The following is a 17,390-nucleotide window of genomic DNA, read 5'->3' as shown; positions in this document are numbered from 1 at the left end:
GTCACTGGAGCAAGCAAGCCTCCCTGTTCGCTTCAGTGCATGGCTGCCGGCTGCCATCTTGGCTGGCAGTTAATTTGCATATCGCCCTGATTAGCCAATGGGAAGGGTAGCAGATGTACGGCTAATTACCATGTTTCTCTTTTATTAGATAGGATTAATCACTTTGAAGAATATTTATGTGGTGGTAAGAAGACCTCATTTAATTTTTAAAATATAATATTAAACTTCAGTTCATTCCACAATTTGAGTCAGTCAAAAAGTTCTATGCATTCTAATAAAAGTTGTTTAGTATTAATTATGATTGTTCATAAGTGGTAACTAAAAGCTGTATTAAAAAAAAGCCTTACATGTGTTTCCTCTACATCTGTGATAAGGTCATATCCATACTATTGAATATTTTAACATTTTTCTCCTCAAATAGTACATAGCTATTAGATCTTTTCAAAGATGAGTATTGTTGCAATTTTAAGTGGCTGGCTTCTTTAAAATTGATGTTCTCTGCAGTAATTTTTTCCAAAATAGTGAGAAAAACCCTAACTTTGTTTTGCCCTTTAGAATTCAGACATGGTATCAATGCAGTTCTTTGACTAATGAAGTTAGTTCTTCTTAGAGAATTTTGAAATGGCTAAGATGATTCCATAGAAAAAGAATATCTGCAAAAGACCCAGTGTTAAGTAAAAAAATGGATGTATTGTTATATTGAATTATAAAAAGTACAGTTTCCATGGTTTCATAGTTCCAGAAATTCATATTCTAAATTAGTGGCTTCTATTTTTTTAAAGATACCAACCTCCATTCTTTTAATTCCTCCAACCCCTCGACCGCCATAATAGGAAGCATCCACAGTTGGCCATTTCTTGTTTGGCAGAGGATCCTCTTCCTCCTATTTAGATACAATTTTTAAAAATTGGTTCAATTACATTCTTAAAATATTGCTTAGTCAGGACTGGTTCACACTGAGCCATTTTTCTGAATAATGCAATTCATGTGTAAGAAACACAGTACAAGTTATACATGAGACATGTAGATGTGTGGATGCTTACGGCATAAATTTCCCCTGAAGTTCCAGAGCACAGGAGGACTCCTTCCTCTCCACAATTTTAGGGAATCTCCTTTATTCACTAAGTTACCAAAAGTTGCTAGGAGCATCATTTGTTTTGTTTTGTTTTTCTATTCATCACTTGATATTTAAAAAGATAAAACATTAAAATTGGGAGAGCATTTCAATAACCATGTAAAGCATCAAAGTATGTGTATGTTTGAGTTCTGTGAAGTTTGTACTAAAAAGATAGGTAGTTGAGAAGCTTTAAAAATGCATAAGGCAGTACATCCTGTATTTCATGTTGCTAACACATTTTTGGCTAACAAACAGTTATTTAAAGTACAACAGCCCGCTTTTAGCTTTTATCCCTGCCCCCACCAAACCTTCATTGGGCCTGAAACTGTGGATAGTACCAAACCTAATATATATGATGTATTTTCTATACATACATACCTATGATATAGTTTAATTTATAAATTAGGAAATTTCATGGTGTTCTTACTGTAGATCTTAGCAACCTCAACATTTTTTTTTCTTTTCTTATTGAGAACTTTCACCTTTTCACATAAAGGAAGCACTTTACAGCTTCTCTTTGGCATATCCAAACTGCCAACATCACTACTCTCGCACTTTGGGGCCATTACTAAATAAAATAAGGGTTATGTGAACACAAGCACTGCACTACTGAGACATAGTTTGGTAACCTAAACAGCTACTGCGTTACTAATAGGCAGGTATACAGCAGGGATACACTGGACAAAGGCATCCCTGGCAGGACAGAATGGGATGGTGTGGACTTCATCACCCTCTTCAGACTGACATGTAAACTAAAATTTTTAATTGTTTATTTCTGGAATTTTCCATTTAATATTTTCAGACCTCAGCTGACCACAGTTGACCACCGGTAACTGAAACTACAGGAAGAGAAACCATGAATAAGGGAGACTACTGTATCAATCATTTTGAGGAAAGTAATAACATCTTTGAACTGCCAGTTTGCAGCTTCGAACTTTTTTAAAAAAAAATAAGTGACATAAGAACTATTGATATATTGCTATAAGAAGTAAATTAAATCTATGTACTGTTGATCTCATCTAGCACATGCAAGAAATCATAAGAGGACAAACAATAACTATTGATTTTCATGAATTCAAAAGTCAATACATGGGTATCATAGTTATCTAATAATAATGTAATTGGTCAAGTTTGGAGATAATATCTGAAAAACACTGACATCACTTATTAAGCACTCATTTACCTCTACTGGTGCAGAGGGTGGTGGTGGAGGAGGATCCTTGATAACCTGTCCAGAAACAAAAAATTAAATGTAAAACTTTTGTGTCATAGAGAGGAAACAGTAAGGGTGTATAAAGTAATTAGATTAGTAAAATACTGTGTTAGCACCAATGATGTCCCCAATGATCCTTAACACCCCATCCCCCCACCTACCCCCGCTGCCCAATATGTATGCTCCTCCCTTTGAATCTGGACTTTCCTGTAACTAGCTTTTGAATAGCATGAGGTAGGAGTGATACCATGTGGCTTCTGAGGCTAGGCCAAAAAAAGTGTTTTCACTTCCCCTGACACCCTTGGAACACTCATTCTAGGGGAAGCCTGCTGTCATGTCATGTCAACCCTGAAACCATCAAGCTGTGAGGAAGCCCAGGATAACATGGTATGGCTAGGTGGTGAGAGACAGACACATGGCCAGCCCCCAGCTGTGCCAGCCTTCCCAGCTGAGGTGCCAGAATGTGAGGGAAGAATCTCTCTTGCACATAGAGCCTCTTTAACTTTCTGATGCCTCCAGCCCAGCTGCCACCTGACCGCAATCACATGAGAGAACACCAAGTGGAAACCTCCTGGTTGAGCCAGTCTCCACAGAACCGTGACGACACTAAATTATTGTTTGAAGACACAAGGTTGTGGAGTCATTTGTTAGGCAAAATAGATAAAAAGCACCTAAAATTCACAAAACTTCTCCACACACATTCATTCTATCTTTATGGTCTAAATATGTTATTAGCTTCATATGTCCATGAATAACAAGAACAACAATTGTCAAATACCTTGCACAAAGCTTCACTAAGTGGTTCTTCTAATGTCAAAATACAAACTTTTTTTTTCACTAGATTACAGTATGTCCCCTCAAACAGAGTAGGGATTGACTTGCAAAATCTCCCTGCTATGACTCGTTGACTTTTTCATAGGTTGGCAATACAAAATTTAGCTTGTTCTGGGTGAGATGACAGGGAAATTAACATATGCTTTCCCCAGCCTTTAACCTAGAAACAAACCAACTTTTTAGCCAACATTCCTTTTTCTGTGAACAATTACTTAATATATTATTTCATGAAATTTTATGTGGTTAATTCTTTAAGTGAGAGAAATAGACCCCTCCATCTAATTTACATGACCTTTTCTTGTTGGAGTATCTGGACTTTTGTACCATCATGTTAGAAAATTATTGACCAAGTGCCAGTGGCTTCTGATCATTCAGGTACATATCAAGTCTCTATACTAACTAAAAACAAACAAACAAAAAACTTTGAAAATATAATTGCTTCATTTCATCTAATGTCAAATGTTTCAATTATGTTATTAAATTTTCAAAAGTTTAAAATAATAAGTTTAAAAATTAAAATCATCAAGGAATCATTATTATTTAGGTATATTACTATTATCTTGGGTATGTTTTTCAAAGACTGCTTGCCCTTTTAAGATATATACTACAATTTTTCCAAGTTAAATAATATGCTTCTGATACTTTCACCAAAATTATCTGGGTTTAAGGTTAGCCAGAAATTGAAACTAAGCAAAGGAGAAAAGGGTGTTTTATTATTTTAGTCTTTCTTTGTGTACATTTGAAACTTTTCTTAATAAAAGGTGTTTTAAAAATTAATGTTATTGCTCAGTGGTTGAGCATCGACCTATGAATCAGGAGGTCACTGTTCGATTCCTGGTCAGGGCACATGCCCAGGTTGCAGGCTCAATCCGCAGTAGGGGGCATGCAAGAGGCAACCAATCATTGATTCTCTCTTGTCATTGATGTTTCTCTCTCTCTCTCTCTCTCTCTCTCTCTCTCTCTCTCTTTCTCTTTCTCTCTCCCCTTCTCTCTAATATCAATAAAAATATATATTTTAAAAATTAATGTTATTGATAATGTGGAGAAAACGGACTCAATTTTTATGTATAATATTTTCATCATTCAAATTTTAGTTTAGATGTAAATCTCAGGAAAAAAATACATAGACAATAATTACAACCCCACAGATTGAATCTCAAACTAACTCATTATGTAGCATTTAATGCTACAAGAAATGCTGTTGTTTCTATTGAACCCTTTTATATAATTCAATTTTATTTTATCAATAAAATTAAATTCCAGTTCTTTCTGGTAATTTTGAAAGATAAAAATCTGTGAGTTTTTACAGTTAGATCTGAAATAAATGCCAGTAGAGGATTAAAATTTAAAATGATGCTGTGGTAAAATAAAAAAGTCAAGGTTACCAAGCTATAGGTGAATTTCCTTTACAACAAAGAAGCACTCATACCATTATCAACCTACATGTCCAAAAGCAACCAATGAAAACCAGATCCATCAACATTTCATATTCAAGAGTCAAAAGCAACCTAAACATTTTCATTTAAAAGCCAACTCTTCTCCCTATTTTCTCTGTTTCTTTCAAGTATATCATTCTTTCTAGTTGAAGCTCCAAATTTTTCACACTTTATAATTTCTTCTTTTATTCTAAGTGACTTCACCAAATCATTTACCATGTCCAATAGATTCTTTGAAAAGTTCCCCCTCCTCACAAATTCCCCCAATTTTCCCAAAGTAGATCCCCTTCATATTTCCAGATGCCTATTTGTTCTTCCCTGGCATTTATCAGAGTTGATAACATTTTGTAGCTCCAAAAAACTGAAACTTCCATAAGGGTGGGGTTTTTGTCTTCTTTGTTCCTCACTGTATTCCCAGAACTTAGTTAAGTTTCTATTTTGTAAGAGAGAAGAAAGAAAGGCAGTCAGGGGAAAGGGAAGTTAGAAGGCCAGGAAAGGAGAAAGAGGAGGGAGGAAGAAACAAAGAGAGAGAAAGGAAGTAGGAGAGGAGAGAGGAGTGGAAGGGAGAAAAAAGGAGGAGAGGGGAAGAGAGGGATAAGGTGGGGAGGAGGGAACCAGGGAAGAAGGGCAGATTCTTTGCATTCTGTTCCCACTGTCACTACCTAAAATCATAAACTCAATATTCTCTGAACCTTACAAATATCTAGTACAACATTTTTCACAATCAACCAAAACTTCAATATTGTGAAAAATTCCCACCAAGTTGTAGCCCAACTATGTTTGAATTCCTACAATAAAGAGAAACTCACTACCTCACAAAACAATTCATTCCATTGGCAAGAAACTCAAATCATTTGAAAGTGTTTTCCCCCAAAGGAGCCAAAGCCTCCCTCTCTGTAGATGCCACTCTTTAGTCCTGATCCTAGGATGTGGAAATACACAGGCACACAACTAAATTTTCTTCCAGAAGAGAGCAGTTCCTAATTTTGAATACTAGGATGATAACCATGTATCTATTGAATTTATTCATCTCGAAGCTAAACGTCACAGCCATTTCTCATGCAATGGCTCTGAGTTACGTGCTCATCTTGGTCAGTTTCATTAGTATATATTCATTTGATCAATATGTCAAAGTGTGGTTTCCAGAACTGCTAATAGCACTTTAAGTGTGGCATACCCATTATCAGTAAATGAATGGTGCTCAGAGGAAACAGATGCACCCCACCAATCCTCACTCCCATTTTATGCATTTTAACTAATAACATATTGATGACATTGATTGATAAGTCTTTAATTACCATTGCTTTTTTTGGTCATCAATGTCTACATTCTCTTCTTACTTAAATTAGACATCTAGCTTGTTTATCTATCTCTAATCCATCCCTCATTCTAACATATGTAGTCAGGTAAATATTTTTCTAACAGAAACTTAATTGATCATTTCTCTGGTCAAAATGGGTCAATGGTTACAATGACAACAATTAAATCAATGAATTACTGAAATTTATTGGAACATGCTTACAAATCATGCTTCCACTCTTAATTTTGCAAATTACCATGAAGTGTTATCTAAACTTCTCTCACTAGAAAAGGACCAAGGTACATCCTTCATTCCACTAAGTCTGAGTATAATATATCTAAACTCATTTTCATTTCCTTGTGAGGATTTAAAATTTACTCTGCTTATTACCTGTACATCTTGCACTGGGATATAAATTTCTGAGGAAATAAATGGTATCCACAACCTTGTTCTATGGACCTTCCAAGAATTACTGGACACCCCTCTCCATGATTCTGCCATTTTTAATGCCATACTCATTATCCTGCATAGTATTGATATAGACAAAACTCAATCCTTATATGATCACTGCTGACAAACTCACAAAAGGATAGTAAGAGGTGTCTTTGCATTCTTTCACCCTACCGGAGTCCCTTTATTTGGTATCATAAGCCACAACCTGGAAAAACAAAGCTCTTTCTCAATACATTTCCATGAGCCTGGTCTTCTATTCTCCTCATTCACATGCCTCAGCACAGTGTGGCTCCATCCCAATCCCCGATTTACAAATATACCTTTACATGTCCCTCTACTCCAGGAAGACCACAGATCCCTTTGCTTCCCCCAAATAAAATGACCATTTTCATGTTAACTCCTATCCAGCATTCACAGACTACTCCACCAACTTACTATTGCTTTATCTGGAAGCTTTAAAATTTCTAAAACTATATTTTGCTGTTCAGTTGAACTATTCATGCTTCATTAACTTGGGTTTATATGTTTATTTTGGAATTTTTCAATTACTCTTTAAGACTGTAGATTTCTTCAGGGCAATAATCATTCCCCCTTCTTTATAAATATCTCTAGTGCCTAATAAAGTGCTCTGCAAGCAGCAGGTAATAAAAATATGAATGAAAAGTAAACTGAAGGAAATAGCTGAGAACATTCTAAAAGGCTCATAGCCAACCTCTAAATTTATGAGAAAAATAGGAAGGAAAAATAATGATAAACAGAGATGATTTCCATGAAACTAAAATATTGCTTATTCCAAAGAAAATGGAGCATCACATTTCTCTTAACCAATAAATTCAGAGAACTAAGGAACTCAGTGGTAGGTGGGAAGATGTAAGACTACCCTAAGTTTCTTCATCTAGAAAATTAATTCAATTAATTGTAGCCCTTTCCAAGATGAAAATTCCAATAGAATGCTAAAACAAACAAACAAACAAAAATACTACAAATCATAATGTCTCCACCAGGACTTTTGCTTCTATGCCTTTCCATAATTAAGTAGGCCATATGTCTAAAGCATTTGTATTCACCTTATTATAGAAAAGAACATTAGGGTTTGTTTTTCCAATAACATGTAATTAATCTTACAAATGACTAAATGCATGACTTATTATAAATTTAAATTGATTCTGAAATCCTGGCAGATACATTTTCTACATTGTTAACAATAGGAACAACAGCCTTAAAACTCTGCCTAAGTCAACTTTTGACCTACTAAATTAAGAGACACAGCCATCACCACAAAATATAACACACCTTCAGAAACTGAGTCAGTGCTATGGCTCATTTGTGTATTAATATTACTATTAACAGTAACCACCACTTATTGGTTCTGTCATATAACCCTATGCAGTTACTATGCTTCTCTCCATTTAAATATAAGGAGACTCCAACTTCAATAACTTGCTCAAGGATATATAAAGAGAAAACATTAGTATTAGGATTCAAACCCAGGACCCAGGCCCATCTACCTTCAAACTCTGAGTTCAACTTCTTCTGCCATGTGACATCCTTTCAAAATAAGTTTGGACTGCAAAAGGGGAAGAGTGTAGAAGAAAAGGCTTAAGATTTGTTGAGTAATTGTCACTGGCTGGGATGCATAGAAGAATGGACAGATAGACGGATGGATGAATGTATTAAAAAAGTAGGCAGATAGATAGATATAATTTAATTTTTATGGTGACTATGTGAAAAAAGTTTATCATCCCCATTTTATTGAGAAATAACTTGATAATTCACATAGTCAACATCCCTAACCTAGAAATGATGGAACAGAAAATAAAACGTTCCTTATGTGTCTGATGTTTCAAAATGCTCCCTCTCTTCACTCTACCATGTGGCCTCATAAGCAACAAAGGAGGGGAGAAATGATCTGAAGCCATTCAGTCCAAAAGCCAAAAATGGCAAAATCTGTGTCCAACTGATATCCCTACATTTCAGTCAAACCAGTGCAGGAGAACGGGAAACCTTACTGTCAGTCCAAATACATAAAAAATAACAGTCATGAGAATCTCATTCTTGTATTAAATAGTGCAAGAGCACATGCATTTCAGAAAAAGATGTATTCATATGCACCATATTTTATGAGAATTTGCAGATTTTAAAAGGCATAATATTGCCTAGTTGCCAGGATTTTTTTCCACTTAGCATCCTTCAGCTCAGTATTGAAGATTCTGGAAAACACTTTCACCACTTTATGAACCATATGCAGAGTTTGATTCTTCTCCAATTTTTTTTTATTTGTTATTATCATCATCGGGGAGGATTACATCTCATCTACTTAGCTGCTAGAATGAAGATTTCAGTTTGGAGGAGAGCCGATTTCTTAGGGGGAAAAAAAGTTAGCTGCTTCAGGCAACAGTCCTTTTGATCTGCTCATTAACACTTTTCAAATGCTCGAGTGATGTGGGCATTCTTTGCGCTAGAAAATGTCAGCACTGGAGCCTGCAGCCAGCTTGATGCAATCATATGTTCTGATATTCAGAAAAGAGTGAAAAGAACTGTCAACAGTGAACTGCACTGAATTAAAAAAGATACTGTACAGCAACTGTAGATCAAGAACTATTTCAGAACTGATTCTTGCCAATGACAAAAACAAATGCCCAGTTTATCAGCAATGTCATCTAAGTGTCAGGGAGCCCACAGACAATAGAGAAATCATTCTTACTGGCTACAAAAATTTGTTTAAAAATATAGGTGGGTCTTCCTTTCATTCTCCCATCTCTTTTTGATAAGATCAGGGAGCAAGTGTAGTTCCTCTGAAGTGCATAAGCACAAAGGCTCTTATATTGCTGTTTGGGAAGTCCTTTTCTAAATCTCACAAAATGAGATGCTTTCAACATCCAGACCAAAATACGATCTGGGTTACCTCATCCTGCCTTTTCTTTCATTTCCTTTCTTTTCCTCCTTGACAGATTCATCAATGGTCAAAGATTGATTGGTCTGGCTCAGTTGATTGGGCATCATCCCGACAACAGAAAGGTTGCTGGTTCAATTCCCACTCAGGGCACATGCCTGGATTTCTAGCTCAATCACCAGTAGGGGGAGTGCAGGAGACAAGCCAATCAATGTTTGTCTCACAGTGATGTTTCTCTCTCCCTCTCTTTTTCTCTCTCTCTAAAAATCAATAAAAATATTTAATAAGGAAAGGATTCTTACTATCAACAAATAACTGGTAGGAAGTCTGGTCAATGACTAGTCATTTAAAAATGCCAAATGAGGACTGGAAAGAAGTGTGAGAGTGTATTCGGCCAGCAGTTAAGTTAAGGTGCTGCTGTCAAGGCAAATAAACTAGGACCAGGAAGAGTTTGGTACCCTGTTTCGTACATGATGCTCTGTTGAAAAACATCACCATGGAAGCAATGAGTACTAACATCACACTCTATTTCAAGGGGACAACCAAACATAAATCATTTTAATTAATGGTGCAAGGAAGGCATATTAAAATTTAAATTACTTCTACTTTATTGTGCATTCCAAAAAAAAATTATCAAGCTGCTCTCAAAGTAACTCAATAAAGGCACCACGAGCCCTCCTCAACAATAAAAAACAAGTGAATGTGGAAGCATTATTACTATTTACAAAAAACAGCACAGCTGTTGCTGGCTAAGAAAATGATTCCTTAGAGCTCCAGTCAGATATACCCTCGTCATGAAAGCTCAACTTACTTATAAACAAGTTGGGCTTTAAAAAGATAACTTTTTAAATGTTTTTTTTTTAAATTAAGATGTATGAGATCTTTGTGTAACGTCTTAAATGCACTAAGGGAAATGAGTATTCCCTTGCGGATGGAGAACTTTGGCCAAGGACACTAGAGCAGAGTGAGCATTTATCATTTCCAGTATATTCAGATATTTGCAGCTGTATGACACACTCTAATTGACAACACTCCAGAAAGCCTTTGTTTGCCACCTCATTAGCCTTACATCTGTAATCCTGTGGAGAGTCTGGTTATTCCAAATGATGCAACTGTAGGACTGTCATTTCTGCCATCCTGATAGTACAACAAATCTGCCGTAAACCCAACATGCCTTCTAAGCTAAACAATGATGAAAACATCCACATTTTCCGTTATCTCACTCATGATTCAATACATAAGTTTATTTTTAATCTTTCCTGTCCCATTTTTTTTAATTTAAGGAAAAAGAGAGGATGCTGTTGATGTTTTTGTTAAAGAAAAGCAGTTGTAAAAGAGGATGTGAGGATACTCAATGAGCAGGATACAGACTCTTAACAGATGGTGAGAAATAACTTCATACAAAAATGAGAACTTTGCCCCTTATGGAATAGTTTGCAAACTCAACACACTCCATAATTCACTATTGGTAGTGCCCCAAAATGTCAGCTTTGCATGAGGGCTCTTTTGTTATGATTATTACTAGATAAAGTTCTCCAAATATCATTGATTTAGATTTCTATTTGTCATGGAAAGCCCAGGCACAGAAAAGACACTATTCTGCAACATTTTAAATGATATCATTTCTCTTTTAGTCTTGAAAATACTCATTAAAATAAACTGAAAGATTTAAAATTTTTAAATAGTCTCATATTAAAAGCATCTTGGGTGTCCAGATTCTATTGCATGTTTTGTTTTGTTTTCTTAACCTTTTCATCCTAAGCCCCTCAGAAGCAATCTGGTGAACCTATAGAACCCCTTCTCAGAATAATTAAGCTAAATTAAAATACACAGAGTTTAAAGAAACCCAATTATATTAAAATATATTTATCAAATGTGTAAAAATACCTAAATCTGTGATATAGAAATATATGTTTCTTTATTAGTTCATTAAATAATGAACTACAATGGTTGATCTAGGAACCCACCTAAGTCACCCTGGAAAAATCTCCCTATCTCAAGATCCTTAATTTAATCACATCTACAAAGTCCCTTTCACCGTAGAAGCTAACATTCAGTGTACAGGGATTAAGACCCAGATAACTACAGAGATCATTAGCCAGCCTACCACACAGGGCTTTCCAAACTGCACTGATCCCGGGATATCTCAGCCCTCCTTCCCCTCAGGGAGGATGGCCACACTGAAATCGGACAGCCACTCCTCTAGGAGTCCTCAGGCATGAAAAAACAAACAAACTGAGAATCACTGTCTAAGATATAAGTAACACTGTCATATTTGAGCTGTTATTATACATGAAACTGTAATTTTTAAACAATGAATGATCAAATCATTTCATAAGACATTCCCATTAAATATGAAACCATTGAATGAAGAATGTGTGACAAATATTAAGGCCTCTGTTCAGGGCTTTCCCCCAGGCTCTCTGTCCTGATAAGAGTTTCTGAGCTTGTGACTCCCTAAGAGGTGAATCACAGACATGATGTAAACATGCCCAGAGAACAGACATACCTTTAAATCTCTACCACTGATACTTAAAACACACTCAACCAAAGAGAAAGCTGTACAACACCAAGCTGAGAGAAATGCATTTCTCACCCCATTAAAAAGTAGTATCACTGCTCACAATAGACAATCGAAGTCAAACTGATCCCTGATAAGTTAATGCTGAGAATTATTTAAATAACCACATTCTAATTCCAGCATTGCACATGTGTATTCTGTAAAAGGAACAAAGTAAAGTTCCCGCAGTTATACTACAACACCTGATACACTCAACATTTTTTTCACAAGGTTAGTCTCCTCTGCCCCTGGTTTTCCCATCGCCTCTCCATGTTTCCCTAGCTCACTTAGCCTCTATGTTATTCTCCAACTCTCCACACTTTGTTAGAGATACTTTGCTCCAACCATTTCTAAGATGCACTACCTGTCACTGGCTTTCCATTTCAATTGCTGATGGAACTGCGTTGGATGCAGACTTAACCCCCTGAGGACCAGACCTCTAACCAAGCAACAAGCAAAGCTTCTTTCAGGGGATTATACTGATCAAACCTCTCCAGTGGCTTCTCCTCATGCGCAGGGAGAGTTCAAACTTCCTAAACGACAGGGGAGGCCCTCCCTAATGGGGTTCATGGCTACATCCCAAGCCATCCTTCCCCACTCCCTGCCACTGGCACCCTAGGCCTCAGCCTCGGCCTTCCAAAGCATGCCAGCATACCTAGTAATTCTGCACACACTTCACCGGAAATGTCCCCCACCAACTGCCAACAACTTATTCATTATTCAAAGCTCAGTTTGGAGTCAGCAGCTTAGTCAGGTTCCTCTAAAATAGCCCCTTAACTCTAGCAAATCCCTCTTCCTTTGTGTTCTTACTGTTTACACCTGTTGCTACTGAGGCACTTTTGACCCTCCATTGACATTTTACCCACAGTTCTGTGTTTTCATATTAAAATATGTTTTCATATCATATTATCATCATTTTTGTGCAGACATACCCACTCCCCAGTTCCCAGCACAATACTGGAACTTATTAGATTGCTAAGAGCTAAATACAGAATTTTGCCTTTACCTTCTCTCTGCTTTTAAACCTTACTTTGGGAAATATTAGCTGTGACTCATTTATACCTAGATCTAAGTGTCAGCTCATACACAGGGCTAGCTGCTCTCTCAGTCTATATTTTTAAATGTAAACTAAAACTGGTTCTCTCTGGTAAATAAGCTCCAGAAATTAGCAAGCGTTCATGATTGGAAGCCCTCACGTCCTGAAAACACACCTTAAAGGTGCCCTAAGCCTGACAGAAGGAAATACACTATGTGCTTTGCAATCTGCAGAGTCTCAGGGTCAAAACAGATCTATTTTCAAGACCAAAATGATAGTGGAAACCTCCTTTGAGCACATCCAGCAAGCTCCCAAAGAAGCCTGCTTCAGTTTTTGCAAGTGTCTTTAAAAAACATACACTTTGACACTTGTGAGCCCTCTGGCCAATAATAGATGAAAGTGAAAAGTAATGAAGGAAGGAAATCCAGCATTGCAAAATTTAAAATAAAAAAGCAAGAAGTACAAATCACTTTAGGGCACATTTTTGCTTTGTAAATTTGAGACTCAAGAATGCTAGCCGCCCTACAATAGTCGTATCTAGGAAAATCAAGATTAAAACAGGAAGCCGTTTGTGCATAAACTGCTAAGGCAGGAAACTGATTAGTTCAGCAAAGAGGCAGGATGCTTCTTGTCTCTACTGTTGTTTAGTTCTGTATCTCCTCCATGGGCCAACAGCTCTGAGGTAAAGGACTGTAAAGCTGCCTCGTGAAAGCAGACTGAAGTACAATGAATAATGAATGCAGGACTAATACAAAAAGCACTGCCGGATGTTGCTGAAATCAGTCAGCAGAGATGAGAGGGAAAGGCAGTCTAGTAATAGTACGTAAAACAATACTGTGATCTATGGAATACAAAGTTCTAAATGATGTGCTGCTAATAAAAGGGACACTATCAAAATAAGTAGTAGGCATGCTTTGAAAAAGTGCTTTTCAGGATAATCTTTTCTATGAAGCCTGAAGAATCCAAATGGGATTGCTTAAAATCTGCCAATATTTATCACTCAACAAACCCTGTGGTTGGCAGAATTACAGCCCCACAACGATGTCCACACTCTAATTCCCTGGAACTGTGACTAAATTGCCTTACAAGGTAAAAGGAACTTTGCAGATGCGATTAAGGTTAAAGACCTTGAGATGGGAGATTATCCTGGCTTATCCTAGTGTCCAACCTAATCACATGGTTCCTTAACATTGGAGGTGCCGCACGTCCCAGCTGGGTTGAGAGAGAGGGAGCCGTGACTACAGAAGAGATGCATCGTTGCTGGCTTTGAAGATGGGGGAGGGGGACCCCTAATCAATGAATGTGGGTGGCCTCTGGAAGCTGGAAAAGGTGAGGGAACAGACTGTCCTCTGGAGCCCTAAGGGAGGAATGAACCCATGCTGATACCTTTTAGCCCAGAGAGACCCGTGCTGGATCTGTGATTACATCGTGGTTAGGTAACAAATACGCATTGTTTTAAGCTAAGTCACCCAATGTGAGGCAATTTAATACAGCAGCAGTAGAAGACTATTTTACTCCCAGATTCTGTCAGAGGTTTTACTCACTCATGGAACATGATACAAACAAAAACCAACTGGCATAACCTCAAAAGTGACTGTCTACAGATCCCCTAACATTTGCACATGACTTATTTCTAAACTGCTTTTCTGAGAAGCAAACAGAGAGGTTCTGAAATAGTAGATCTTTCAAAGAGGTAATGAAAGGTTCAATACGCACTTTAAAAAAACACCTGACAACCCGGCCTGCGTGGCTCAGTGGTTGAGCATCAACCTATGAACCAGGAGGTCACAGTTCGATTCCCGCTCAGGGCACATGCCGGGGTTATAGGCTTGATCCCCAGTGTGGCCCGTGTGGGAGGCAGCCAGTCAGTGATTTTCTCTCATCCTTGATATTTCTACCTCTCTCTCCCTCTCTCTTCATCTCTAAAATCAATAAGTACATATTTACAAAAAACCCTGACAGATGATCAACTTCTTCCAATAAATCCAGTAGAAAATACCATTCAATTTCCTTGAAATTCTTTTGTACTTAGTAAAAAAGCCTTTATCTCTATGACCTCCTCTATCTTCCTCTTCCCTTCTTCCTCCACACCTGATTTTGAAATATTTTTGAGATGAAGTTTTACAATAAATATTTATTGGCATGCATGTTTCCTAGAAGTTATTAGTGATAAAAATGATTGAAGTTCAATTTGCTAATTGAAACTTTGCTGTTGGTGAACAATGTAGTGTTGATTCACCTTCCAAGCCTTATTTATATTTCACTGGTTAAATAAGGAGTAGCTAAAAATCCTTCTTACTCACCACTTTGCAGCAAAGAGGCCAAAACCACCACATCAAGCCGATGCCCAAGAGCAGCAGTAACACCAGAATGGCAATGATGGCTGCAATCCCATTAGACTGGAGGAGGAAGAAAACAAAAGCAAGATGGTCAGCGAAGCTAATGGTCAAGTCCTTGTGGACGAAAGGGGGCCACGTACTAAGCTCTGGGGAGGCCTGTGTGATGAGCCTTGCAAACTCAGAGACTGAGAGTAACCACATAGGATGGTCTGAACATAAAAATCCTAAGTAAAACTAGGTCAAGGCCAGCAGTCACGTCCTAGGACTGCACCTTCCTTGACAAAGGCCAACCTTTATCTGAAGTGAGCCTGTCTATTTTTATTAACTATCGTGTGTCTCTGTTTTATCCTGTCCCAGAGATGTCCCTGTTTTGCTTTCTCCTGCCCCTTAATCTACCAACAATGGATTTCATGTAACTGTCCTTAGGTCTCCTCCTTTGATACCTTTTTGTTTGTTGTGGCATTTTTGTTTGTTTGTGTGAAAAATTCTAGTGAATGTCCATTCCCCCCCCCCTTTTTTTTAGAGAGAGAGGAAGGGGGAGAAATTCCTCACATTGATGTTTCTCAATATCTTTCTCTCCCATCCTCTCTCTCTAAAAATCAATAAAAGCATATCCTCAGGTGAGGATTAAAAAAAATTCTCAACAGGTATGAATGATTCTTATGTCTATACCCGATACACATTTTTTTAAGGAAACACCAGAAACCAATAAAGGAAGCATAATAATGTCAAACCAGATTTCTATTCCTTTAAATTCTTTAAAGTATATAAATTGCTTTATATTCTATTTCATATATGTTATTATAAGGCAAGTAATAATAAATATAAAATCTTCCAAAGTGCTAGAGATTGTTTTAAATTATGCCTTAAAGGAATGTAAATAAGAATCAGTATTTGGGTTACAGAAATGGTCCCTATGATCCTTATCTTTTGTCTCTGGGAAAAGACTGTTACAATCATGATTACCTCTAGGCAGAATTTATGCAGAATTTCCCCAGACTTTTTGAGGATGGAATAGTATTTACTTTATATATTTAATGATAGAAGAGATGAATATCAAAAATCACCAAGGTGAAAAGTTAACAACAGCGGTTCTTGTTGGCAAATGGTATACATGCACCAATGCAAGAATGCAATCTCGTGCATTCACGTATCAGACAATCTCTCACGGCAGCTAGAACGCTCTCCCCACAAAAGCCACAGCAGTGTTCTTTTACTTTCTAGTGTAGAGTTCCTCCAGCCAAAGGCCCTTCACTGGGCTCTGCCTCTAACCCCCTTCCTCTAGCAACCACCTGTTCATCCTACAAGAGTAACTGCAGTCACGACCCCAGGAAGCCTTTGCTGTGAACTCTAGGAAGCAGGGCTAGGTCCAGCCCACTGACCAGTGGCTACCCCATGCTAGGCTACTTACAGAGAGAATGGCCTCCAAAGAAATAAGATTGCAAAATCCACAAACACAGAGAAGAATGCTGACTGAATTTCTAGTGTAAAGCTCCAGGTTCCAAGGGGGCAAGGTGTCTCTACCTAACCCATTCTGTGGGATCCCCAGTAATAATGTTTCATTTTGTTTTTTAAGGGAAAGAACTCAGGGAAGAAAAAGAATAAATCAATACACTGTCTGGATGAAAACATTATAAGGCACTTTATAAGGCAGATTTTCAGAGATACATTTTCTGGCATTCCAAACAAATCAGTAGAAGCTCAGAAGTCAGAGTGAGAGCCACATTTATCCCAACAGCTGATAGACCGAGAGGTTGGGGGCGGGGCAGAGGACTTACTAGTATGGGTCTTAGAATGGCATTGTATTAAAGGTACTGAAAAATAGAGGCCCAGAGAAATTAAACAGTTTGCTTAAAATTAGACCATCATACTAATCCATCAAATAAGAAAGCCAGTTGTTCCTGAAGCAACAAACTCTGTGGAAAAGTCAGACTATTATATTTCTCTCAGAAAATTACTTTGCCCATTAACATGTTTAAAGCTCTGGTTTTGTAGAAAAAAAAAAAAAGTCCAATTTAATATCGGCACAGAAGCCTTTGTTTTTTCTCATAACATTTTCACTAACCTACAGGTCCAGGAATTCCTAGAATCCACTTTGGAAAATGTTAGCATTGATCAAATAGAGACTTTCTGATGTTTAAGCGAGAATGGTAGTAGCATTTAATCAGAACATTTTATAATGGAATTGGAAGTGTAATACTTAGTGACC

At 37.3% G+C, this 17,390-nt stretch overlaps 1 protein-coding gene across 1 annotated transcript in view; it reads right to left on the bottom strand.

The window, feature by feature from the left end:
* The window catches only part of ANTXR2 (anthrax toxin receptor 2), a 134,847-nt gene that overhangs the window by 61,328 nt on the left and 56,129 nt on the right, over positions 1-17,390 (bottom strand). The window contains exons 12-14 of the mRNA XM_014544711.1: positions 15,146-15,241; positions 2,301-2,345; positions 791-883 (exon numbers count right to left, since the gene is read on the bottom strand). Coding sequence (XP_014400197.1) covers positions 791-883; positions 2,301-2,345; positions 15,146-15,241 — 234 coding nt within the window. The remainder of the gene's footprint in view (positions 1-790; positions 884-2,300; positions 2,346-15,145; positions 15,242-17,390) is intronic.

This window comes from Myotis brandtii, unplaced genomic scaffold (assembly GCF_000412655.1).
Source record: "Myotis brandtii unplaced genomic scaffold, ASM41265v1 scaffold111, whole genome shotgun sequence".
Classification (NCBI taxonomy): Eukaryota; Metazoa; Chordata; class Mammalia; order Chiroptera; family Vespertilionidae; genus Myotis; species Myotis brandtii.
Note: the sequence above shows the minus strand (reverse complement) of the source record. Positions and strands in the feature narration are given on the sequence as shown.